The sequence below is a fragment of the Moschus berezovskii genome, chromosome 5 (assembly GCF_049115385.1).
Source record: "Moschus berezovskii isolate FMDL1 chromosome 5, NW_MosBer_1.0, whole genome shotgun sequence".
Taxonomy (NCBI): Eukaryota; Metazoa; Chordata; class Mammalia; order Artiodactyla; family Moschidae; genus Moschus; species Moschus berezovskii.
In genome coordinates this window covers 125015185-125042049 of record NC_142464.1, presented here as the reverse complement: position 1 = coordinate 125042049, position 26865 = coordinate 125015185, and the positions used below count along the sequence as shown (strand labels likewise).

Sequence of the window (26865 nt, the reverse complement as noted above, 5' to 3'; positions counted from 1 at the left end):
ATTGTCTCCTAATCAGAGATAAAGGAAATTTTAATAGTGCTTACACCAAAAAGAGAAGGAAGAAACAATTCTAGTTAGTTTTAATTGTATCTAATAGTTTGCCTCTTAAATATAAACTTTTTATACAGATGTTAACCTTTGTTGTGGAATATAGCATGTGTAGATGGCGTAGGACAAACACATATATAATTTATGAATGGTTTTCAGGTGGACTCCTTTATCACTAGGGCCTTGGTTAGGAATGACAGTGTGATCGGTGGCTTGCCCTGCCCTGTTAGCCCTCTTAAGAGGAATCACCATCTTGCGTGAATGGCACCACTGCTTTGCTTTGCTTTTAAAGTTTTATCACCCGTATGGTTATCCTTAAGCTCGATGGTTTGCTACTGCTGCTAAGTTGCTTCAGTCGTGTCCAACTCTGTGCAACCCCATAGACGGCAGCCCACCAGGCTCCCCCGTCCCTGGGATTCTCCAGGCAAGAACACTGGAGTGGGTTGCCCTTTCCTTCTCCAGTGCATGAAAGTGAAAAGTGAAAGGGAAGTCGCTCAGTCGTGTCCGACTCTCAGCGACCCCATGGACTGCAGCCCACCAGGCTCCTCTGTCCATGGGATTTTCCAGGCAAGAGTACTGGAGTGGGGTGCCACTGCCTTCTCCGGCTCGATGGTTTAGTGTTTTTCATTTTTACTTATTGTCTCATAAGCATTTTTAAAGCTACAAATTGCCCCTCTGTCTCTCTTTTTCTCCTCACACTTTAAAGAAAATGGGATTCATTAACCTGCAGAGTTTACTGCAGTCTTGAATTCTTTATTCCATCTCCATGGTGCTAACACGTCCCTTTTGTCTTTTGTATTCATAGTAAATTGGTAGCTGGGTCTAGAAGCCTGGGTATATTTGGATTCTGTTCTTTGGTGAGCCCCCCAGATAGACGTCACTGCGTTCTGTCAGCAGGTGCATATGTCTGCTTGTTGCCATTTGTGTTGGAGCAGACATGCATGCTCAGTGCCTGGATCCATCAATTTAACAAAAGTTCCAAAATGGTGATATTTTAATTCTGTCATTCCTTCTGTATTTACTAGTTAGAATACTTCTGTAAAGAGAAACTTCCCTGGGAAATGGTGAGTGACCAGAAAGGGCGCTGCCTCGTTCTGTCACTCAGCACATGATTGCGGGGAACTTGGTGCTAAGCCGTTTATGGGTGACCTGCTTCTTTGTCAGGGTTTCATACGAAGCAGACCAGCTTCCTAGCTGCAGTCTGGTGGGAGTCAACGCTCAGTCTGCACAAAGAATGAAGCTTCCTCTCAGCTCTTTTGCTTACCCCCTGGTACAGTTCATATAGGAAGAGTTCATTTCAGCCACTCAGTTGTGTCTGACTCTTTGCGACCCCGTGGACTGCAGCCCACCAGGCCCCCCTGTCCATCATCATCTAGAGCATGCTCACACTCATGTCTATCGAGTCAGTGATGCCATCCAACCATCTCTTCCTCTGTCATCCCCTTCTCCTCCTGCCTTCAATCTTGCCCAGCATCAGGGTCTTTTCCAATGAGTCCATTCTTTGCATCAGGTGGCCAGAGTATTGGAGTTTCAGCTTCAGCATCAGTCCTTCCAATGAAAATTCAATTGATCTCCTTTAGAATGGACTGGTTGGATCTCCTTGCAGTCCAAGGGACTCGCAAGAGTCTTCTCCAAAACCACAGCTCAAAAGCATCTATTCTTCAGTGCTCAGTTTTCTTTATGGTCCAGCTCTCTCATCCGTACATGACTACTGGAAAAAAACCCTTTTCAAAATGAGAGGTTGGTTTCCTGTCATACTTCTAAAGCAACTAATTATTGTTTCTTTAGTTGTATTTTGGATGCATGGATTTAAATATGTGCAATGTGTTTCAAAACATTGCAGTTCTCTTTTCTGATATGACAGCCTTTGACTGGAGAGATCCTGAGCCGGTTGTCTCTGACAGTGTCCACCCGGCCCCTGTGGGAGGTGTTCTAGGCTCATTGGGTGCATTTCCTGCCCCACATCTGGAGTCAGCCATTTCTCTAAGAAACCTTGATTTCTTTTTGTGAAAAATGAAATTTTAGTCTGGGTGCTAGGAATGCTTTTTGCTACTGACTGATCAGTCATTCTTTCTAGTCCTTTTTAGTGGATAAAGATAGGAAATATATATTACCTGGTGATTTATATACTATGTTGATATATTGGAATTGTAAGTATAATCATAAGTATATAGAAATCATAATTTCAGTTGAAATTCAGGTCTAAGGGGTATTTTATTTAACCTTTTCTATCTAACATTTGTTTTCCTTTCTTCTCCAAGAATTCTGGTTCTCCAGGACAGGAGGAGAACAAATGTTGAATATTACATAATAATTCATTGGGTTTTTCCCACATACCGCATACAGTATCAGTCCTATACCAGTATCTTCTCTCTTCATGTTTTAAGTTACATTCTGTGTTGTCAGAACATGTAACCATTGCATGTTACCGTCTTCCCTTATTACGGTTCATTTAGTGTCAACAGCTGATAACTTCATCCTGTGAATCAGTCTGTGTGATCAATCACATCAACTCTCTGAGACCCAGAGGACTATAGCCCACCAGGCTCTTCTGTCCATGGGATTTTCCTGGCAGGAGTACTGGAGTGGGTTGCCATTTCCTACTCCAGGGGATCCTCCCAATTCAGGAATTGAATCCTCGTCTCCTGCATTGGCAGGCGGGTTCTTGACCACTTAGGGCCACCTCGGAAAGTTAATCCTGTAATAAATATATATTTAACGCTCACCACCAGTCTTTGTATCAGGGTTCCCTGAGACAGTTTGGTTGTCTAAAGTTCCTTTTATAGTAAATTTCTCAGAGAACACTTGTGGGAAGGACTTCTGAGTTCTTGCATTGTGGCCTTTATGTGTCAGTGTTAATTTTATTTAGTTTGGTATAAAATCATTGGCTCACATTTTCCTATTTTGTGTATCTTAAATACATAATTCATTTTCTTGGAATTTGAAGACAGTATTTAAGTTACTTGGTTTCTTTCCTTGATGGTTGACCTTTTTTTTTTTTCCAGAAATTTTGCCAGAATATGTCTTGGTATTGATCCTTCTAGATGAGTTTTCTCAGATAATGTACCCTTCCCTTTCAAATCTTTGTTATTTTCAGAGTGTTTTCTTGAGTTAATTTTTAATATTTGTTCTGTGCACTTGCTTTTGTTTCCTGGTATACCCATTGGATTTTGTTTGTTGGATTTTCTTTGTCTTCTTTAACTGTCACTTTTTTTCAAGTCCTTTTTTTTAAATTACTTTCTTCATTTCTTTATGATTTAAAAAGTTTTTCTTCATTCTCACTTTTATGCTCCTTTTATTTTTAAAGTGTTTTTCATTTATATCTAATTACATTTACATTCCATCCCTCATTTTTGAATTTTTCTAATTAAAATTTTTTTCATACCTTCCCTAGTGGCTCTGATGGTAAAGAATCTGCTTGCAGTGCAGGAGACCTGGATTTGATCCCTGGGTTGGAAAGGTCCCCTGGAAAAGGGGATGGTAACCCAACTCCAGTATTCTTGCCTGGGAAATCCCTTGACAGAGGAGCCTGGTGGGCTATAGTTGAAGGGTTGCAAAGAGTCAGACACAACTGAGCAACTAATGCTTTCACTTTCATTATTAATGCTTTTCTTTATTTTTTATGAAGTAATAGGTTATGGTTTTCATTTGTTTTGTGGACATTTCTTTCTTGTGTGCTTTCATTATGTGTAGGAATTGATTTTGTTCCTTTTTATTTTAATAATCTTTGTGTGGTATTTGATTATGGTATTTTTCTGTTTATTTTTACATGAAGTTAATTTTCCTGGAGGGCTCTGGTTCAGGAGCCCTGACTGCAGGGCTCAGCCTTCCGTTGTTTTTGTGACATGCTGAGGTGCGGCGGCTTATTCAACTCCCCTGCCGCTCTTTACCTGGGTCTTTTCTTTTGTCTCCTCCTCTCCTCACTCCCACTCTCCCCTCCCCTTTTGAGAGTCCTGTGCTACCAGTTTCCACAGATTATTTTCTCTGGACTTTTCTGTATGCTTGAGACAATTCATAGTTAAAATCAGCAGTGTACAACAGGGAAGATCCCCTGGAGGAGGCGTGGCGACCCACTCCAGTATTCTTTCCTGGAGAATCCCATGGACAGAGGAGCCTGGCGGGCTACAGTTTGTAGGGTCACACAGAGTTGGACGTGACTGAATGGACTTAGCAGCAGTGTATAACGAGGATACTTATGCCGTGACCAGGCATCTCACTCAGTCAGATATTGTGTTTTTCTGCCTTTCCACTGTGTGTGTTTATTTTCTTCATTCTTGCCTTATTGCTCTGGTTAGAATCCCTAGTATGGGATTATGAAGAGTGCAAGAGTATACATACATCCTTGCATTGTCCTGATCTTAGGAGTGAACATTGTCATCATTTTGTTTGATATTTTTAGTAGTTTTTTTGTGTATGTCCCTTATCAGATCAAAGTTATTCCCTTCTGTGCCTAAATTGTTGAGAGATTTTATCCCGAATGAATGTTGAATTTTGCAGAATGCTTTTTCTGCATCTGTTAAAGTGACTCCATGATTTTTCTGTTTTAGTTTAACATGGTGATTATATTGATTGGTTTGTGAATACTGAGCCAATGTTTCTTTCTGGGATAAACTCCCTAAGTTATGAGGCGTTACTCTTTTTATATATGTGTGTGTGTGTTTGTGCTCAGTTCTGTCTGGCTCTTTGTGGCCCCGTGGACTGCAGCTCGACAGACTCCTTTGTCCATGGGACTTACCAGGCAAGAATACTGGAGTGGGTTGCCGTTTCCTGCTCCAGGGGAATCTTCCCAGGCCAGGGATTGAACCTACATCTCTTGTGCTTCCTGCATTATCCAGTAGATTCTTTACCACTGCACCACTTTGAGAAGTCACATCCTTTTTATATGTTGCTGGATTATTTGCTAAAATTTTGTTAAGTATTTTTGGCCTGTGTTCATAAGGGATATTGGTCTGTTTCTTCTTGTAATATCATGTACTGTAATGTTTTTGTGTGGTTTTGATATCAAGGTAATGCTGAGCCAGCGAATGAGTTGGGAAGTGTTCTGGAAGAATTTGTGTAGAATCTTCTGGAAGAATTTGTACGGAATTGATATTGTTTCTTCCTTAAATGAGCAATAGAATTGACACCACAGTCATCTAGGCCCAGCGTTTTCCCTAGGGGAATGTTTTTTTCTGCAAATGCAGCTTAATGAATAGGGCTGTTCAGTATGTCTATTTCTTCCAGAGTGAACTTTAAAAACTTGTGTATTTCAAGGAATTTGTTTCATCTAAGTTTAAAAGTTTGCTGTCATAGATGTTCCTATTATCCTTTCAATGTCTGTAGGAAATGCGGTGCTTTTCCCCTTGCTTATTCATGTTGGTACCTTCTGTCTTTGCTGTGTTTTGTTGATGAGTCTGGGCTGGGGATGCACTTTATCTCCTTTTGTTGTTCATTTTCTTACTTTTTTAACCTTCTCAGGATTAAATCAGCTTTTCACTCTGCTTTTGTTTGATTCCTGTCTGCTTGATCGTTATTGCTCTTTTTTTCTTTTTGGGCTTAATTTGCAGTTTTATGAGGTAGAAACCTAGATCATTTTTAAAAAACCCTTCTAATCTATATTGCTCTATATTTACACTATATATACTTATATATGTTTATACTAAATATAATTACAATATATTTAAACTATATTTAATAGTGTAAATTTCCTCCTAAGTATTGCTTTACTGCATCCCACAGATTTGCTACTTTTTTGTTAATGATTTCTACCCTAACTTTTGTATTAATTTGCAGGAACACAGCCTTTATAAAATAGTCTTGGACATTTTCAAAACTTACCTCCTGACCCATTGTGGGAGGATTAGTATCTCAACTGTTGTTTGAGTTACATTTGACAAGAAATGTTAAGTCTTTGAATCTTTTTTTTTTCTTTTATATTTCAGGTCTTGGTATGGTGACTCCTGTGAATGACCTTAGAGGGTCTGATTCTATTGCCTATGACAAAGGGGAGAAGTTACTGCGGTGTAAACTGGCAGCGTTTTATAGACTAGCGGATCTCTTTGGATGGTCTCAGCTTATCTACAATCATATCACAGTGAGTACTGAATGGGCCATAACTGAATGAAAAGTGGAGTATTATGTGTCTGCACCACTTCTTTTCATCAAGAGGAAGAGGGAATCTGGCTGAGCCAAAGTAAGTCTTGGGATACCTTCCTTCTGATTCCTAACTGCACCATATAATAATCGGAGATCTAGCCAGTTTGAATTAAAAGTTATGAGGACAGTAGTTCTTTAAAACTCTTTTCTTGATGATAACCTAGTAAATGAGTGTTAACCAAATTATAGGCAGTTCCTAAAGTTCTCTTTAAAGGTGCACCGTAAAGAAGGCTGAGCACCAAAGAATTGATGCTTTTGAACTGTGGTGTTGGAGAAGACTCTTGGGAGTCCCTTTGACAGCAAGGAGATCCAACCAGTCCATCCTAAAGGAAATCAGTCCTGAATACTCACTGGAAGGACTGATGGCTGAAACTAAAGCTCTGACACTTCAGCCACCTGATGTGAAGAGCCAACTCATTGGAAAAGACCTTGATTCTGGGAAAGATTGAAGGCGGGAGGAGAAGGGGACGACAGAGGAGGAGATGGTTGGATGGCATCACCGACTCAATGGACATGAGTTTGAGCAAGCTCTAGGAGACAGTGAAAGACAGGGAAGCCTGGTGTGCTGCATTCCATGGGGTTGCAAAGAGCCGGACACAACTTAGTGACTTAACGGCAACAACAAAAAATTCTTCTTATGACTCAAATGCCAAGAATGAAGATGTTTTCTTTCCTACTTTGACAAAAGCCTTCTGTCTTTCATACTTATTTCTTCAACTATTCCAGTTAGCCATTTATCAACATTATTAGGACCTCTTGTTTTCTTCAGTTCATTCTTGCAGTGAGTTTTTACTGGGCATCTGCTGTAACTCTTTATTGCTCTGTACTGGGCATGACTCTGACTCTGGGGTTGTATCGATAAAGGAGACAGGTCCTGCCTTTCTGGGATTTTCCTTCTGTATCTCAGCCCATCAGCCATGTTCTCTCTGTTATGTCCAGCCTGGCTTTCAGGGTCCATCATTTCAGTAGTACTCTTTGCCAACACTGTGTTATTCCTCCTTGTACCCGAGAAGCCAGATCCGGTTGTGCTGAGAGCCTCAAAACAGAGCCTGCTGGCTTTCTCCATAGATTTACCACCTCAGGCTCAAGTAGACCCACACTGCTATCTGACAACTGCTGGACATTTCTCTTATGAGCTCGCTAAGATTTCTCCACTGTCTTTTCCTGTTCAAAACGCCTGACCCCTCCTCCCCACAAATGACTGTGTCATGTTGCCAAGAAAATGGCACCTCTTTCCTGATGTTTGTGCCCATTTTATGCTCCTGACCACCTGTTGCAGTGTCCTGACTCCTACTTACAGGTCAGACTTTGTTTCCTGGCTTGGGATTCCATTGCTTCCTACTTTTTTAGATTCCTAATGCATTATGAAAGAGGAGAGTGAAAAAGCTGGCTTAAAACTCAACATTCAGAAAACTAAGATCATTGCATCTGGTCCCACCACTTCATGGCATATAGAAAAAATGTTGCCCATGGCATGGGGAAACATTGGAAACAGTGACAGACTTTATTTTCTGGGGCTTCAAAATCACTGCACATGGGGACTGCAACCATGAAATTAAAAGACGCTTGCTCCCTGAAAGAAAAGTTATGGAAAACCTAGACAGCACATTAAAAAGCAGAGACATTACTTTGCCGACAAAGGTCCATATGGTCAAAGCTATGGTTTTTCCCGTGGTCATGTATGGATGTAAGAGTTGGACCATAAAGAAAGCTGAGCGCTGAAGAATTGATGCTTTTGAACTGTGGTGTTGGAGAAGACTCTTGAGAGTCCCTTGGACTGCAAGGAGATCCAACCAGTCCATCCTAAAGGAAATCGGTCCTGAATATTCATTGGAATATTCAGTTGAAGCTGTGGCTCCGATACTTTAGCTACCTGATGTGAAGACCTGACTCATTGGAAAAGACCCTGATACTGGGAAAGATAGAAGGCAGGAGGAGAAGGGGACGACAGAGGATGAGATGGTTGGATGGCATCACTGACTGAATGGACATGTGTTTGAGCAAGCTCTGAGAGTTGGTGATGGACAGCGAAGCCTGGCGTGCTGCAATCATGGGGTCGCAGAGTTGGACACGACTGAGCGACTGAACACGACAGCGGTGTGCTCTGAGGTTTCCGGCTTTCTCCCATCTGCTCCCCTTCCCTCCCCTTTTCTCTTTTGTTCCTCGTCTCTCTGGTGGAGGTGATCTCTTTGTTTGAACCTCTTGATCTCGTCTGTTTTTACAGTTTCTTTCATTGAATATTTTAAATTATATATTTATTGTGGCAAATGTACCTCACACAGATACAAAAGAAGAAGTTATAGTCCTCTGAGTACTTTTAACCCCTTGAGATAACCAGCATTAACAGCTGTTTAGATTACCCTTTTATGCATATTTAACACACTCAGGAAACAATACTTAACACACGTGTGTAGGTATGTTTTACTTGTGGTCTTAAACACTGGTATTTAGTTCAGCACTATTCTTTTTTTTTTTTCAATAGTTTAATTTTTTTCTTCTTTTTTTTTTAAAAACAATATTCATTTATTGATTTTTGACTTCACTGTGTCTTTGTTGCTATGAAGGCTTTTCTCTGATTGTGGAGAATGGGAGCTCTTCTCACAGTACAGTGTGCGGGCTTTTCACTGCAGTGGGCTCTCTCGTTGCAGAGCGTGGGCTCTAGGGCGTGCGGACTTCAGCAGTTTCAGGTTGCAGGCTCAATAATTGTGGCACACGGGCTCAGTGTGTGGTATGTGGGATCTTCTGAGACCCAGGATTGAATCCATGTCACCTGCACCCCCAGCCACTGTACCATCAGAGAAGCCCTCAGCTCCACTCTCAACTCCAGGGATCAGTAGCCTTTATGATGGTGGTCTGAGGCCCACCTTTGTGAGCAGGGCACTGTGCTTCTGGGACGTGATAGAAATCTTTGCCAGATAAACTGAATTAACTTGCCCTGTGTCTGTTCTCTGCATTGCTGCGAATCTGGCCCTATTGTATCCACACTGTCTCGCTTGTGGAGCGTCACCTCCACCTGGCACTCCTGCTTCGTTTCCCTGACAGCGCTACTGTCGTGCTTACTGTGCACTTGCTTGTTGTCCATCTCTGTGTCGTCTATTTCAACTCCATGACGGGAGCCTCTGGTTGTGTCCCCTCGGACCAGTTCCTGTGCTGGGCACAGGAGGAAGGAACATGGTGAACTCTCGGATGGAAAGATGGAGTGAAATCTCCAGTTGAACTGAAATTCCGCTTCAGTGAAATTATGAAACAGGCACTCCATGGTGTCTTTTGGTGTTTGATCAGTGGATCCAGTTAGCTTCCCACAAGTGCCGGCTCTCTGCCTTGTGCCTGCGTGGAGATTGCTGGCCTCTGTGACTAATCATATTTGACAGAATGCTTTGTGTAGAGATGTAATGGTAAATGGTTGCCTAAACACTAGTTCCATGAAACCCTGCAGAACTGATAGGAAGTGCCCTCCTTGGCTTAATGCCGCCTTACATTCTGTGGGTCTTTAAACACTGTTTACTGGTAGTCCTGTTATGAATGCTATTTCAATAAGTTTGAATTGCTTAAATTGCTCCTTTTTCCCCCTTTAATTATTTAGGACTTGGCAGAATTAAAACATTAGTTCGTTGTTTAACTTTTCTATAAGTGTTCTGTTTGGGACTTAACACTGAGTAAAAAAAAGAAATTGAAGTTACCAAAAAGTACTTCTTATAGCTTGTGAGCTACAGGATCTTTAAGAAAGAAGGTTTTTGTTTTTCTAACTATTTATGGCATCCATTTTTTGATTTCCAAGTCTAGGTATTTTCATGCACAGATTTAAGAGAAAAGACATGCTAACTGTATTCAGTACAACCAAACGTGCTCAGAGGTCATTCTGCCCTTTCCCTGAGAGAGGGCACTGGAGATTTCCTGCTGAAGGGATTTAAAAGTGCTCGCAGGTGTTAGAGGGCTGGGGATGCTTGTCTGCATTACGGTGCTATCTTAAGATTGCTTTGGATTTAGAGAAGCTTTGGGTGGGGTGGTAGAGGGTGTTAAAAGCAGGACAGCCCCGCTGGGCTCCCTCTCTCGGTGGCACTCAGCTGACGGCTAGGCCTTCCTGCCCCTGAACACCTCCTGGTGTCCGTGGAGTGCTAGGGCCACCGCCCTCCTGCATCCACACGATGCGTCAGCCCTCTGAGGCGGTGAGCATCAGGGGTGTGGGTGGAAACAGGGTCAGGGATATTTGGTTTTGAGTGAAAGACGTTAACACTCATCCCTTGTGCACATAGAAGGGGTATTAAATGTGGGAAGACATGGAGTGAGACCAGTGCTAGTCTGTTGGGGACTAGAAAACTTTCTTTGAAATGTCCTCTTTTTTCTTTTTTCATTCTGGGGCTTCGTGTTTAGGACTTTCTCCTTTTTGTTTGCAATTTAGAAAATTGTAGGTTTTCAGCTTTTTCCATTAAAATGTGTAGATCTGTTGAGCTCACTCTTGGAAAAATATGGTTAGGAATGAAGTCAAAGAAGAAAACATGGGGAATTCACTGGTGGTCCAGTGGTTAAGAATTCTCCTTACAATGCAGGGGATGCAAGTTCGATCCCTCGTTGGGGAACTCAGATCCCATGTGCTACAGGGCAACTAAGCCCAGACACTGCAACTTGAGAGCCTGCACACTGCAATTAAGAGAAGCATGTGTGCTGCACAGCCAAAATTTAAAAAAAAAAAGACATTATGTATATTTGAGTCTTAATATCCTACAGTCAGTGGGAAATGGCTCAGTTATTAAACATCAATATAAGAGACTATTACATATTAAGAGAAACAATTATAAAGACAATGTGAAAACATGAAAATTATTATGAAAGTATAAAATGTATACTGTTTATAGCCGTATGAATTATGTGTGTGTACACACACATACAAAGAGAAAAGAAGTGATTACAACTGGTTGTGTAGTATTTTTGTTAATGTGGGACCTGACATCGTGCTTCTAAAACTTATGTGTAGGGAAAAGGCCTAGAATAGACAAGGCACTCCTGGAGAACTAGGTAACGTGGTATTTTTTCCTATCAGGTGTCAAACTTATAATATGATGATAATTAAAATAGTGTGCTTTAGGCAAAGGAAGAAACAGATAAACCGGTGAGACAGAACCTAGAACTGGATCTGCGTCTATTGAAAGCGGATACACAAGAGTTGGCATTGCAGATCGGCAGGGGAATGATAGACCAGGCTATGATTGGTGCTGGCACAGCTGGACTGAAACATCAGAGTTGGAAAGTTGTATTGGATTTTCCCTCATACATTATAGACTCAGCAAGCATTTCCAGTGATTGAAGGATTACATGTGAAAAATAATACTTTAATAATTTTGTTGTTCAGTTGCTTAGTCGGGTCCAACTTTTTGCGACCCCATGGATTTCAGCATGCCAGGTTAGGATCGATATAAATGAAAAAAATTGACTTTTAATCTCTGACCGAAGGAAAGTTGTCTTATGACACCAAAGCACTTAACATAAAAGAAAAGATGGATAAATTTGACTACGTTAAACAAATTTTTTGTCATTAAAAGACACCATAAAAAGAGTAAAAATAAAAGGTTACAATCTAGAATGTTTTGCCTCACAGATTCTAGTGGTTGTCAGTTGCTTGGTCGTGTCCTACTCTTTCTGACCCCATGGACTGCAGCACGCCAGGCTTCCCTGTCCTTCACCACTTCCCCGGGCTTGCTCAAACTCATGTCCATTGAGTCGGTGATGCCATCCAACCATCTCATCCTCTGTCGTCCCCTTCTCTGTCTGCCTTCGATCTTTCCCAGCCTCAGGGTCTTTCCAGTGAGTCAGTTCTTCCCATCAGGTGGCCTAAGTATTGGTGCTTCAGCTTCAGCATCAGTCCTTCCAATGCATGAATGTTCAGGGTTGATTTCCATTAGGCTTGACTGGTTGGGGCTCCTTGTAATCCAAGGGTCTCTCAAGAGTCTTCTCCAATACCACAGTTCAAAAACATCAGTTCTTCAGTGCTCAGCCTTCTTTATGGTTCAACTGTCACATCCATACATGACTACTGGAAAAACCATAGCTTTAACCATACGGACCTTTGTCAGCAAAGTAATGTCTCTGCTTTTTAATGTGCTGCCCAGGTTTTTCATAGGTTTTCTTCCAAGCAGCAAGCGTCTTTTAATTTCATGGCTGCAAGTCCTCGTCTGCAGTGATTTTGGAGTTCAAGAAACTAAAATCTTTCACTGTTTTCATTGTCTCCCCAACTATTTGCCATGAAGTGATGGGACAGGTTGCTATGATCTTAGTTTTTTAAATGTTGAGTTTTAAACCAGCTTTTTCACTCTCTCCTTTCACTTTCATCAAGAGGCTCTTTGGTTCCTCTTTGCTTTCTGCCATAACAGTGGTGTCATCTGCGTATCTGAAATTATTGATACTTCTGCTGGCAATCTTGATCTCAGCTTGTGCTTCATCCAGCCCAGTGTTCCTCATGACGTACTCTGCATATAATTTAAATAAGCAGAGTGACAATATATAGCCATGATGTACTCCTTTCCCAATTTGGAACCAGTCTGTTGTCCCATGTCCAGTTCTAACTGTTGATTTTTGACCTGCATATAGGTTTCTCAGGAGGCAAGTAAGGTGGTCTGGTATTCCCATCTCTTGAAGAATTTTCCACAGTTTGTTGTGTTCCACACAGTCAGAGGCTTTAGTGTAGTCAGTGAAGCAGAGGTAGATGTTTTTCTGGAATTCTCTTGCTTTTTCTATGATCCAGCAGATGTTGGCAGTTTGATCTCTGGTTCCTCTGCCTTTTCTGAATACAGCTTGAACACCTGGAAGTTCTCAGTTTATGTACTGTTGAAGCCTGGCTTGGAGAATTTTGAGCATTACTTTGCTAGCGTATGAAATGAGTGCGATTGTGCAGTAGTTTGAGCATTCTTTGGCATTGCCTCTTTGGGATTGGAATGAAAACTGACCTTTTCCAGTCTGTGGCCACTGCTGAGTTTTCCAAATTTGCTGGGATGTTGAATGCAGCACTTTAACAGCATCAGCTTTTTGGAGTTGAAGTAGCTCAGATAGAATTCCATCACCTCCACTGGCTTTGTTCATAGTGATGGTTTCTAACGCCCACTTGGCTTTGCACTCCAGGATGTCTGGCTCGAGGTGAGTGATCACACTACTGTGGTTATCTGGGTCATTAAGATATTTTTTGTATAGTTCTGTGTATTCTTGCCACCTGTTAATATCTTCTGCTTCTGCCTTACGGGTAGCCAACAAAGAATTAGTATCCAGACTAGATAAAGAACTGTCAGTAAGAAAAGAGTGTGCGTGTGTGCTGAGTCACTTCAGCCTGACTGTCTGTGACCCCGTGGACTGTAGCCCACCAGGGACTATTTGCAGAGTGAAGGAGTGAGGCAGGCTGCTTGAGGACATCACTGCCACTGTCCACATAGACCCCACGTGTGTTTCTGTTTGGGCCACTGCAGAAGTCACCGCGCTGGTGAGGAAGTTGACTAAATGCCGTAAGGCCTTTCAACAACCACTGAATTCCATCTGTCTGACCCTAGTTAGAATTCTTGGCCCAGGAGTAAATGTATTCCATTCTAGTAGCTTTGTGAAGTCTGTTGAGTCTATTCCCAAATCATTAAACATTAGACTACATTTCATTAGGACAGGACTCTTTTTTTCCTCCTCTCTTAGGACAGGACTCGTGTTTTTTTTTTTTCCTCTCTTAGCTACATAACTAGCATCTTGCACAAATCGATCATATGTGACAGATCTGTGTTGAACGAATTGTTGAAAGAGAACTATGTTGTGGAAGGCAGAATTAGACCAGAGGAGTGAGGGTGCAATGTGTAGAAGCTTTTCATCAAGCAGAGAGGAACAACTTTCTCTTATTTGTGATTTTTATGATTGTTTACTATCCTCTAGGTTTTGAGTACTTTAAAAAAAAAAAAAGAAATTTTGACTTTTAAAAAGTAATTCTTGGTTTTCATTATTCCACCCTTGAGGAGATCAGCTTTTTACACATGGTACTGGTTTGGTAGCCTATAGGTTTTTCTCTTCATAAGGTTAATTATCATGAATATGATCAAGGCACGCTTTATGTACCTAATAAGCTACTACAGCGTAGTAATAGGAAGCTTTCAGATCACCTTTTAGCTTTGTGATGGGCCCTGTAATTAAGTGCATTCCTGTGTAGCACACCTGATGTTCACAGAAAGCTTGTAAGTCTATGGACAGAAAGAGATGCAGGTGATTTCAGTAGGATCTTTGAGCTAATTTGGTAATTCTCCCCACAGACCAGAGTGAGCTCTGAGCAGGAGCATTTCCTCATTGTACCTTTTGGACTTCTCTACAGCGAAGTGACTGCATCCAGTCTGGTAAGAATGCCCTTGTCTTCTTGGGCATAGACATATAAAACTCAAGAAAGAGGGGAAAGTCTGTTTTGTCTGGTTAAGTCAGGGGAAATCTTTTAGTTATTAACACTTTAAACTTTGTTTTAAATAATTTCTAGTTAGGACAACTTGAAATCCTCATGGTACTTGAAGCTTGTTTTCTTATTGCAGGTTAAAGTCAATCTACAAGGAGACGTAGTGGATCGCGGGAGCACTAACCTAGGAGTGAACCAGGCGGGCTTCACATTGCATTCTGCGATTTATGCTGCGCGCCCGGACGTGAGGTGTGTCGTGCACATTCACACACCAGCCGGTGCCGCGGTGAGTGTGTGCTGCTCTGGCAGAGCCTGAGGTTGTAGGGTGTTCGGGGAGCAGGGCTTCACCCTCCCTCCGCGTTGCCCTCTCGTCGCAGCAAGTCAGTGCCCTTCATCTCGTTGGGTTAGAAGACTCTTACTACTGTGTGTGACTTTCTTAAAAGAATAGATATATATGTATTTAAGGGGTCCATTTACTAATTTTTTTAAACTTCACTTTTTATAATTTTATTTTTATTTATCTTATTTTTGGCTCTGCTGGTCTTCGTTGCTGCGTGGGCTTTTTTCTAGCGCGGTGAGGGGTCTCCTCTCGGTGTGGGGCACGGGCTGCAGTAGATGCAGCCTGCGGGCGTCCCTGGTTGTGGCTCCCAGGCCCTCGAGCACAGGCTCTCCCAGGCCCTCGAGCACAGGCTCAGGGGTTGTGGCTCCCAGGCCCTCGAGCACAGGCTCTCCCAGGCCCTCGAGCACAGGCTCAGGGGTTGTGGCTCCCAGGCCCTCGAGCACAGGCTCTCCCAGGCCCTCGAGCACAGGCTCAGGGGTTGTGGCTCCCAGGCCCTCGAGCACAGGCTCAGAGGTTGTGGCTCCCAGGCCCTCGAGCACAGGCTCAGGGGTTGTGGCTCCCAGGCCCTCGAGCACAGGCTCTCCCAGGCCCTCGAGCACAGGCTCAGGGGTTGTGGCTCCCAGGCCCTCGAGCACAGGCTCTTCCAGGCCCTCGAGCACAGGCTCAGGGGTTGTGGCTCCCAGGTCCTCGAGCACAGGCTCTCCCAGGCCCTCGAGCACAGGCTCAGGGGTTGTGGCTCCCAGGCCCTCGAGCACAGGCTCAGGGGTTGTGGCTCCCAGGCCCTCGAGCACAGGCTCAGGAGTTGTGGCTCACAGGCCCTCGAGCACAGGCTCAGGAGTTGTGGCTCCCAGGCCCTCGAGCACAGGCTCAGGAGCTGTGGCTCCCAGGCCCTCGAGCACAGGCTCAGGAGTTGTGGCTCACAGGCTTAGTTGCCCTGAGGCACGTGGGGTCTTCCCGGATCAGGGCTAGAACCCATGTCTTCAGTATTAGCAGTTGGATTATTTACTTTACCCCTGAGTCACCAGGGAAGCCCAGCTCTCTAATTTTGAAAAACATAATAAATCTGGAAATGTCATAAGACTTAACAGAGAATCAGTGTATTAAAGAGGGAAGTGAGACTTCGGTGCCTGGGAGGCTCTGTGGGAAGTGTAGAGTGATGGCAGTGAGTGGAGACTCCTTGTTTGAGAGGAGGAGTGGGGAAAGGAGTGGGGAGGTGGGGGGTGGGTGGAGGAGCTGTGGGCCCCTCCCTGTGGAAGGGCTAGGAGGGTATAGGAGACTTGAGCCTGCTTGATGGACTGTGGGAAGGAGCCCAGTATAGGTGGAGAGGTTGAGGCCTAGAGACAGACCCAGCCCGCCATCCACAGATAAGCTGCCTGGAGTCAGTGGAACCTAGGTTGGATCGTGACTTGGGAGGAGTAAGACGATGGGGGAAGGGAGGTCCTAGGTGGTCCATTGGATGGAACGCCATGTGTTCACTGCTGTCGCCTGGGTTCAGTCCCTGGTTGGGGAGCTGAGATCCTGTGAGCTGTGTGGTGTAACTGGTCCAGGCCGTTTGAGGAGACTCAGCTCCAGCCCCGAGCTGGCCAGGAACCTGCCCCATGCTAATGACCAAGTCTGGGCCCTCTGGTACAAACAGGCCACCTGATAAAGACTCAGACCCCTCAGTGTGAAAATAGGCTTTCTGGTTGTTAGTATAGCCCTGTGAGAGCCAAACACTCAAGAGCTAGCTGGAATTGGCTTTTTATCACCAGTTTTGTATTTTATTGACTTTCTGGGTTTGTTTGACAGATAACCTCATTGATTAAGAAATAGTGAATTTTACTCTATCTAGATGTTTTAATGTCATAGATCTTTGCTTGTATGGATGAACGTGAGAATCTGGTTGTTTGCTTTGCTTTGAAGATACGGGTCTTAATGTTGGCATCAGTTTTATTAGATATAATTCTCCAAGTGATACAGGTATTCCAACCTGGAATAATCTGTGCTTTTAAAGGAACTGTTAGAGGTACCTTTGAGAATATGGTAGTTACAAATATCTAGCATGTAATTTGTTTTAAAACTTAACAAAGTAATTTTACTTTGTAATGAAATATCTTATAGAAAAACTGTTACTGTGAAAGGAATTAAGTAATGATATTGCCTTTTTTGGGCTTATTGTCTTTTTGGATTAACTTCTCTGTTAGAAATTATTACAGTTACAATTTAAATCTCTGGAGTCTGTTCGTCTAGGTAGAAGACATTTAAAATTAGCATATTCTAAGATCAGTTTGGAAAATTTAAGGAAACTTAAAGGGCTATATGGACACTTAGATTTTTCACTTAAATTAATGTTGAGAGATTGTACAGCATACTTATCCTAACCCTTTGTAAATTTCCTTTTATCTGATTTTCAGGTGTTCCTATCGCCCCTCCGAACCAAGGTGAAAAGTACACAAAAACCTTTCAGCTCTTCAGAAGCTTCTCTTTACAGCACTGTGCCTCATTTAGAGGAGGCCATTGTCTCTCCCTGCAGCAGCTTAGGGGCCAGTCTTATTAAATCTGAGCTCACTTCTTGTTTACAGTGTGGGAGAAATCCAGAAAGATGTGAAAATTTTTTTTAAGTCTTCCTTGATAGTGGTGGCTTTGATTTTTAAAAGTATGGATTGGTGCTAAGACCCAGAAGAAATATTAAGGCCTACCTTAATTTCATGGGCTCCTTTATTTCTGACACAGCAAGCCTGAGGAACGTGGTTGCCAGTTGTCAGTCCGTGTGCGCTCCTGACATGTCTGCACTGACGCTGCTGCTTATTCTCTAGGTCTCTGCGATGAAATGTGGCCTCTTGCCCATCTCCCCGGAGGCACTGTCCCTTGGAGAAGTGGCATATCACGATTATCATGGGATTCTGGTCGATGAGGAAGAAAAAATTTTAATTCAGAAAAATTTGGGGCCTAAAAGCAAGGTCAGTAAGCATCTAATCTGGTATTTAAATTATCGAGGGAAGAAGAAAACGTGTCTGTCTTCTTGCCTGGTCCCTAGAACTTTCCTGATTCTTGCCTTAGGTTCTCATTCTCCGGAATCATGGTCTTGTGTCTGTTGGAGAGAGTGTTGAGGAGGCCTTCTATTACATCCACAACCTTGTGGTTGCGTGTGAGATCCAGGTAGGTGGTGGCCTCTCCATGTGGTCTGGTCATTTCTAACTTAATTTTTCAAATACATAAGTCACTACCATTTATGGCGGGCTAGCATATACAGGCCCTGATACCAGGTGCTTATTGATGTTGTTACGGGTCGTTTCATTTGAACCCAGGCACTTCTTCTGAAAAAGTAGGTGCAGGGAATAGAGCTCTGCCTGCAGCCTCATAGCTCTGGGTGCTGCTAAGCTCCCTGTTTGCACTTTCCTCATTGTTACCCCGGCTTAGGTCTGTGTAGTTACCACACTTAAGTCTGTGGAGTAGCAGCCACCAGTCTCCTTCATATGACCTTGGACGGGGCTTTGTTTTCCCATTTGTTTTCTTCAAGTATGAGTGCCCGGTATTTTTTCATGCTAAAGACAAGTTTCCGAAAATAGTCTTGTGATTCATCTGTCACTTCCATCTTGCATTTTTTATTCTTGCAGTGATTTGGTTTCTTTTGATACCTCCATTTCTACTGAAGTGATCTCTCATAGTTGCCTGACCTGCTTGATCAGTAAGGAACTCCAACTGTTGTGTTTGCTTGTTTTGGAAAAGGTTCGAACTCTGGCGAGTGCGGGAGGGCCAGACAATTTAGTCCTCCTGGATCCTGGGAAGTACAAAGCCAAGTCCCGGGCCCCTGGGTCCCCGGCAGGGGAAGGCAGCGGATCACCACCCAAGTGGCAGATTGGTGAGCAGGAGTTTGAAGCCCTCATGCGGATGCTGGATAATCTGGTAAGAATGTGGTCACCACTTGATGATACTGCTTTCATCCTAAGAGCACAGATGTTGGTGTTTTTATAGCTAGTGAAATGGTATTTTGAAATTACTGTTTTCAGGCAGTGTCAGAATGCTTTCAGTCTGCAGAACTATGAATGTGTACCTGGGCAGTTTATGTTCTAAGCTAAATTGTGGTTGAATACACAGGTGAGGGTTTCTCGTCTCCTTTTGTGTTTAAAGGTAGCATTATTTGGACTGCGTGGGGCTAGTAGCACAGACAATAGTACTTTGCTGAGTAACTGAGTCCTCGAGTAGCAGGGTCAGCTCAGGACCCGTCAGCCCGAAAGCAAGCTGTCCAGGGGGCCTTGCTGCATCAGTCAGTCAGCCAAGCGTCTTGTTTGTTATAACAGTAAATTCGTGCCACGCGGGGCCTGTCTGCTGTGTTTCACACACTTTGCTGCTGATCTATTGCATGGGAGACCCTTTGCTGCCTCCTGTAGGGACATGGAGCCCAGCGTGGCACAGGGCATGACCATGGGGCTTCCAGCTTAATAGGAACGTTAAAGTAGTCTGTGGTAGGATGTGGTCTGTCTGGTTGCGGTGAGGGATGTCATCCTTTTGCAAGGGTTATAGAGGAAATTTTTCTAGAGGGTGGCCCTTGAGAGTGACTTCAAAGAAGAGGTCAAAGCATGACAGTTTATGCTGGGAAAAGGGAGGCAACTGTAACATGGCCACGGGCATGACTGGAGACCCAGCCGTGGGCACAACGGGCAATCTGGCCGAGGGGCCGGGACCATGCCTTTCTGCTCCGTCTCTGATCTCACCAGTCGGTTTAAATGTTAGGGTCGAAGCAACCTCAGTAAAGACAAATGGCTCGGTGCTGGGCCCTTCTCCTGCTGCAGCGTCACATCTCTTAGATAGGGTTCAAGAGTCCATCCTCCGGCCACATGGACATTAAGAAGTGGCCGTGTGGGGCAGAGAAGCCATTGAAAGGGCTGGGGCCGGCTTCACATGAGTCCCCACCATTGGACCAGGTCTTGGTGGGTATGGGTGGCTTCAGGAGGGAGGAAGGCTCACTTTTCTGAAGAGAAGAATTCATGGAAATGGTTCCGCGTGTGCTAAGTGTCCTCAGAAGGGTCTTCTCCCTGAAGTTCTTTGACATAGGAGAATGTTGCTGTAAAGGGAGAGCTGGGAGCGAACGGCTCAGCGGTGATGATGACAGCGCGGGTGTGACTCAGGAGAGTGGCGAATGGAGGGCAGACTCTCCTGACTGCTGAGCTCGTTTGCTCAGGGAGGGGCGCTGCACTGACTGACTGTCTACTCTCGCCATGAGCGGGAACACAGTCTTGCCCTCGGGGAGTTCATGGCCCTGTTGGGAAATGGACAGACAGATCCCAGATGCAGCCCAGCACCTCAACGTGTGCCTGTCGGAGCACGACGGCAGCTGCAGGGGCAGAGATGGGACTTGAGCCAGGACTGGGCATGGGGGCAGGAAGGGAACTGAGCTCATGGAGACGGTCAGTGGAAGAGGCAGGCCAGGGTAGGGCAGTCTCAGGAAAGTCACCCAGAGCAGGCTGAGAGTGGAGATGGTAACCCTGGCATCTGACCCGGAGGCTGGCATCAGAGGAGCTGGGCAAAGCAAGGGTCGTGGGGGCCCCAGTCTCACCGTGCCTTCTTCTCTCCCTTGGGCAGACACTTTGACCTTTCCCTGCTCTTACACCTACAAGCCAAATGGGAATGGGAGGGAGGAATAAAAATCAAGAGAACACCAGCCTGCCACATCTTTTGCACTCAGTACATTCTGGAAGGTGCAGAGAGAGAGAATTAGAGTTGGTAACTCTAATTTGGAGGAGCGGGTAGATAAAGGATGAAAGAAAATAAGCGAGATTACAGCAAGGGTATTTTATTCAGTGCCCTTAATGTGCACAGGTTATTCTTAATATTAGAAGGCTCTGTGGTTTATGAGAAATAAACTTGGACAGCAATCACTGATTGTAGTTTGTGTTTTAATTTAGCATTCTGATCAACTATATATGTTTGCTAATAATTCAGTCAGTAGAGAATAGTTGAAGATTCTCACACTGTAAGAAATATTTCATATGATAGTCCATAAACATTTCTGGCATACACAGAAGAAATGCTAACTTGTTACCAAAAAAATCAAGATATAATTCCAGCTTCTCAAAATAAGGAATAAAGCCAATTTTTAACATATAGTAGGTCTGAGGTCTGAATTTTGTTCTGATTTTGGTCTGGCATTTAAAGGGGAAGAATAAAGAAAAAACCCATACCCCCTTAGAATAAAAGTTTGTGGCGTCCTGGATGGTTTATTTGGAATTCATGAAGATTACTCAAGAGCCCTGACTTTCAGCAAGAGGAGACCTGCATGAATTAAGACTGTATTTCTCAGAAGACAGCCTTTTGTAGCTGAGTTGTTACTGTTTATTATTCTTCAGCAAAGCATGCGTAAATGGGAAGAAAGTCTGTTAAAAAAAGGGAAGACGTTTACCTATCTTCCTCAGTGTAGTTACAAAACAAAAGTAAACAACAGCCAGCTCCACTCAGGGGTCAGTACCACTGTTTTTTGAATGTTTCAAGGGAATGTTTGGTAATAAAGGCGGCCTCCAATGAGGAGGATCACCCAGAGGGGAAGGAAAATTCCCACATTTAGAGCAACGTTTCTAAAGTAGCTTGGCAGGTAGAATGTAGCCACTGACTCATCCTTGCTACCAGCCCTGTGTGATCCTTTCAAATCTGAATCCCTTCGTCATTTACAGTGAAGGTGCCGTGAATCACTTGGTTCAGGTATGACGCTGGGTCGGGACTCCAGGCACAGTCCAGGCTGAGTCAGGTCCTTGGCATCAGGCCTCCCAAGGCTGCAGTCAGGGTGTTGGCCTGGGCTGGGTTCTCAGCAGAAGGCTCTCATGGTGGAGGATCCACTTCCAGACTCTGCCCATGGTGGGCAGACTTCATGTTCTTGCTGCTGAGGTGTCAAGGCAGCTTGCTCCTTCAGCGCCAGCAGTGGACCCGGAAACCCTCTCAAGGTGGATGCTACACTCTTCTGCAGCACATGCTGTCACCTTGGCCAAATGCTTCTGTCTTGAAGCAGGCCCTGGTCCCGCTGATAGCACAGGGGAAGGGGTTTATGGAGGTGGGGGCCCTGGGGGCCACTGTCATGTTGGTCAGGCTCCCAGACACTCAGTTCTGGAGACCGGTGAGTGAGGCATCATCCTGGCTTGGAGATGCTGTCTGTGGGGTCAGCACACGGTGGGCACACGGGCTCGGTGCTGTTACAGAGGCGGGAATTAGTGGGCTGTGGGCTGTGAAGGGCAGGAGACCCAGGTTGAAGGCTCACTCAAGTGCTGCTGCATTTAGAGGTGAAGTGATTTTGCCAGGTACCAGCTGTCTGAGGTGTTTGGTCTTCCTGAAAGATTATCACAGTATTTAAACTGCGACTGAAAAGGTTAAAAAAAAGTGTTAAGTACGTTGATTAATATAACTTGTTCTGTAGCCAGCAGCAGGTAAACCCAGGTTGCCTTTTAAATTTTAACTTTTTCTTGAGATGTATGTATATATATAAACAGAAGAGGGTACTTATACTAATTCTTAAGAACTGAACATACTGTGTAACCAGCACCTATATCCAGTGCCAGCACCCAGCACCTCCTGTCCCCACTTTGAGGCTCTTAGCGCATCTCAGGGGTGAGCCCTGTCCCTCCTTCCAGCAGCGCAGACTGGTTTCCTCTTTCTGTAAGTGGAGTCGTACGGCGTGTTCTCTCACCCTGGGTTTCTCTTGTTCAGTGTCGTGTTGGTGAAGATTCGTGCAGACGTCTCCCCTGGTATTAGCGAGTTCTCCCTGCTGTGTCCCGTTCTGCTGTGTGAATGGCTGCAGTTCATCCCTTCTGCTGTTGATGGGCTTCTGGGTTTTTTACTTTGGGGCTTTGGGAATACTGCTGCTGTTAGCGTTTTTGTACCTGTGAACATACTTGCAATTCTCCTGGGCAGCCACGTACATAGGGTGTGCATCTTCTCTACTTTTATAGGCATTTCCAGTTTTCTGAAGTGAAACACTGTTCTGAGATCTGGAATATTGACTCTCTCTCTCTTTTCGGCCCCTAGGGTTATAGAACTGGCTACCCTTACCGATACCCTGCTCTGAGAGAGAAATCTAAAAAATACAGCGATGTGGAGGTTCCTGCCAGTGTCACAGGTTACTCCTTTGCTAGTGACGGTGATTCGGGCACTTGCTCCCCTCTCAGACACAGTTTTCAGAAGCAACAGCGAGAGAAGACAAGGTGGCTGAACTCTGGCCGGGGCGACGATGCTTCTGAGGAAGGGCAGAACGGAAGCAGTCCCAAGGCGAAGACTAAGGTGTGGACGAACATTACACACGATCACGTCAAACCCTTGCTGCAGTCTCTCTCGTCCGGTGTCTGCGTGCCAAGCTGTATTACCAACTGCTTGGTCTGTGCCTACTTACTGTTCATAGTTAGATGACGTAGAGCAAGTCGGCTCGCTGGGGCTTCGGAGGCTCTGGGACTCTCACCCTCTGACCTAGATTGTAGGCAAACCTTCCTCATTAACCTTCTTCAGCCTGAATTCAAATCCACTTTTGCTTCAACTGTAATTCAAGTAATACTGTCTGCTTGAAACTGCTTAAGATATATTGTGCCTCTGCAGTAATTCCAGCATTACCTAACTCTGTGCACAGCAGAAATACCGCATCACTTTCCTGAATTAACCTGAAAGTGGGAGCTGTCATTCAGTTCAAACCGTATTTGAAGAATCTTTAATACTTCGTGACACAGACGTAGTTGGAGCATAGCCTGCTGTTTTAATGTCGTAAGCTCAGCTGTTTGATTTAGTTGCTAACTCAGGCGTGTTCTTTAAAGTCCTAGTGTTTTCTTAAGCAGTTTTTCCTCATGGCTCATGGGCATCTTCTCAGCTGACCCTCTCGTTAGCCTCCTTCCCCACTTGCTGTCGTCCCAGAGCCTCCGAACGCTCTCAGCCAGCCCCCTTCTGCATGGACTGTTGCATGTGCGTAGACAGCCATAGTGGAGTCTGACTCCTGCTGGGTGTGGCGTGACCAAGTGCAGCAGCCACCTGGCAGTGCCAGCACCAGTCGTTGGGAGGCGAGCTTCGTGTCAGGAGGAACGCTGCCTTACAGGTTACTCCGCGGTCCTGGTGCTTAAACGTCTCTGGGCAGCCCTGGCCCTGGACGGTCCACTGGGCCCTGCATCCCAGTAGGCGAGGCCTAGGCGGGGCCTCATGCGGGGAGGCAGGCCGGGGCGCACGCGTCTCTGCGCGGTTAGTTCCGCAGGAGCAGAGGTGAAACCAGTCTAGATGTCCTGAGATGGGACCCCACGCAAGCCCAGCGGGCCGTCCTGCTTCCCTTGTGAAAGGGCTCCTGCTTCATGGTTTATTTATAAGAAGTGCGTTCTGTCTCCCCAGGTGGGTCTCGTGTCTCCTGAGGCACAGCTGGTGAGACAGCCTCTGTGCTCCTGAGGAGCGTGCCTTGCGGCAGACTCTGCGTGCACACTGCCGGGCTCTGCACTGGAGCCAGTCTCCTATCCTGCCTCCTCACCTTCCTTCTCTCTCTCTCTGTCCCTTTTTTTCTGTTTCCATTTTATTTGTTTAGTTTCTAACTTAGTTTACTTGTTGAAGGGAGTGGGCCTAAAAATGACTTTCTGCTGACCGTATACATACCGAGTGCTGAACTGCTGTGAGGAATTTTTCCTGAGTGGATGTGTCACAGCAGCTTTGAGCCTGATTTACTATTCGCTGGAAAAAATATTGACTTGCTTTAGGTATTCTAGTCACTGTGTAAGTTGAAGGGGAGACTTTGTTCAGCTTTTAAACTTGTTTCTTAAACTGTTCTGGAGTAATACGAGTTCCTTGCAGTGTTCCCAGGTTGGTATATTAATCTATAATACTTGTTCTTAAGTTTTTTACCGTGTTCAAGCTTCTGAGGTGATTGATTATTTTAATGTCTGACTAAGCACTGTGCTTGGTAAGAAGCTGCGTTGTTCTTGTCTGAGGAGAGAACGGCAGTGAGTGCCTCGCAGCCCATGCCCACCCCACGTGCCTGCACAGCGGCCCCGCATTGGCCAGTTTCGCTGCTTTCTTCAGAATCTCTTGGTTTATGGCTGTTTCATTGCCTCTTGAAAATACTCTGAAAGGCATAACATCTGCTGTCTACCACGGGCTTGTTTTAGTGTTCAGTGCCAACTCACACCTGAGGGTTAGAATTTGATTAAAAATCTCATATTTGATTGGAGGTCCAAAAAAAAGTATGCATGAAAGGCGCAGTGTGCTGATAATATGCACTGGCATCTAAAACAGCCTTCCAGTGAGGGCTCGTGAGCGCTTTACGTTTGTGTGGGACACTGTTGTAACACTCAGAGAAGCATTAACTATATAAAGTACTTGACATCACCAAACTCTTCCACCAGGTAGCTGCTGTGTAAGTTTTCATACAATAATGTTCTTGGGTTGAAATAGCTACGCACACAGTGCATTCTGATGCGGAGTTTATTTTAATGCCAACTTTGGTGATGCCCACTCTTGCCTCACTGCACAGAATCTTCCCTCACCGGCCAGCCGCATCATACCGCTTCTCATAACCCTGTCATCTCATGCTTCCCTCCGGCTTTGGTGTTGGGGTCTCTCAGAGCAGTGAACCAATGTGCTCTGAAGGGTCCTCCACGACTAGTCTGAGGCCAACATGGGGTATAGCTCGGTCAGCAGCCTGTGTCGTGCCCTGGGTTTCAGCTGGGCTTTTTGATGGGCCTTGCCAGTCAGTCACAACTCTGGCTCCCTGCATGACTGGTTTCCAGCCACTGCAGTGACGCTGTGGTGTGGTCATTGGTTCATTCTCTGTGAGGGTCAGTGCATGACCAGATGTGAGATGAGTTGGACAAGTTGGATGCTGTGGCGTCACCTACTGTTGTCACGATTCTGACTTCTCCACTGTTCTTGGTGTTTTAGTGGACTAAAGAGGATGGACACAGGACTTCCGCCTCTGCTGTCCCTAACCTGTTTGTTCCATTGAACACTAACCCAAAAGAGGTCCAGGAGATGAGGAACAAGGTGCGTACTGACCGCCACCAGCACTTGCTGGAGATGTGTGTGTGGGAGGAGGTGGCCGGGTGGGGCGGGCCGCTTGTGGCTGCCGGGAGAGCGCCAGTCCTGGGAGGCCAGCTACGGCTGTCCCGTGACTGCTGGGTCTGCCCTTCACCTGCTGTGCTGTGCACGGTGGTGAGCAGCAGGTGCTTCTGGGCCCCATGCTTGAATGATGCTTGTCCCTCAGCAGGGCAGAGTTGAAGTCAGAGCCTGTCCCTGGCGAGAGTAACCTTTGCCTCTGCCTTGCAAGGTCCATTTGAAGAGTTGTGAATGTTTGATGTGCTGGAACGTGAGACCCACCAGTGATCACAGGGTGCCTAGAAGATGGGCACACAGGGTGTCTCCCCTCAAGTTAGCGAGGGCAGTGAGAGCCATGCCTGCGAACTTGTCCGGAAAAAGCAGCAAGTCTGGAGGGTCCGTCCAACGCTCTGAGTCTTGAGTTACTAATCAGGCTGGACCAGCAGCGTTAGGCGGGCAGGGTAGCCGTGCAGGGCCCACCGGGGAGCAGGACAGCCCAGAAGAGCAGCTTGTGCGTGGCTGGGGGCCTGAGCGCACACGGCAGTTTCAGGCACAGTGAGTGGTCTCTGTACTGTTGATGTGTCTCTCTCCTTGCCGTCTTCAGATTCGCGAGCAGAACTTGCAGGACATTAAGACGGCTGGCCCCCAGTCCCAGGTGTTGTCTGGGGTGGTGATGGACAGGAGCCTTGTCCAGGTGAGTGCTCAGAACGGTTCTGCCATTAGTGGGTGGTGACTCTGTGACCGCCCACTCCAAATTACTCTTAAGTTGGGAGAGGATGACTATGAGGTAAGTGTCCTAGGCACCCAGTTCCCTTTGTTTCAAGTCTTCTTGGTAAGAAGTAATCGGCCCCTTTTCCTTGAGTTGTGAACCGAGCATCAGCATGCCCAGGGCTGTGTCCCCGAAGCCTGCTCCGCGTCATGTACGCCTGGGTGAGGG

At 45.3% G+C, this 26865-nt stretch overlaps 1 protein-coding gene across 4 annotated transcripts in view; it reads left to right on the top strand.

Annotated features, from left to right (window-relative positions):
* The window catches only part of ADD1 (adducin 1), a 93754-nt gene that overhangs the window by 55086 nt on the left and 11803 nt on the right, over nt 1-26865 (top strand). For all 4 annotated transcript variants that reach the window (XM_055434471.2, XM_055434469.2, XM_055434474.2 and 1 more), the window contains exons 4-12: nt 5970-6121; nt 14448-14528; nt 14715-14864; nt 17714-17857; nt 17958-18056; nt 18627-18803; nt 22908-23159; nt 25776-25877; nt 26533-26622. In XM_055434471.2, the coding sequence (XP_055290446.1) occupies nt 5970-6121; nt 14448-14528; nt 14715-14864; nt 17714-17857; nt 17958-18056; nt 18627-18803; nt 22908-23159; nt 25776-25877; nt 26533-26622 (1247 nt within the window). The remainder of the gene's footprint in view (nt 1-5969; nt 6122-14447; nt 14529-14714; nt 14865-17713; nt 17858-17957; nt 18057-18626; nt 18804-22907; nt 23160-25775; nt 25878-26532; nt 26623-26865) is intronic.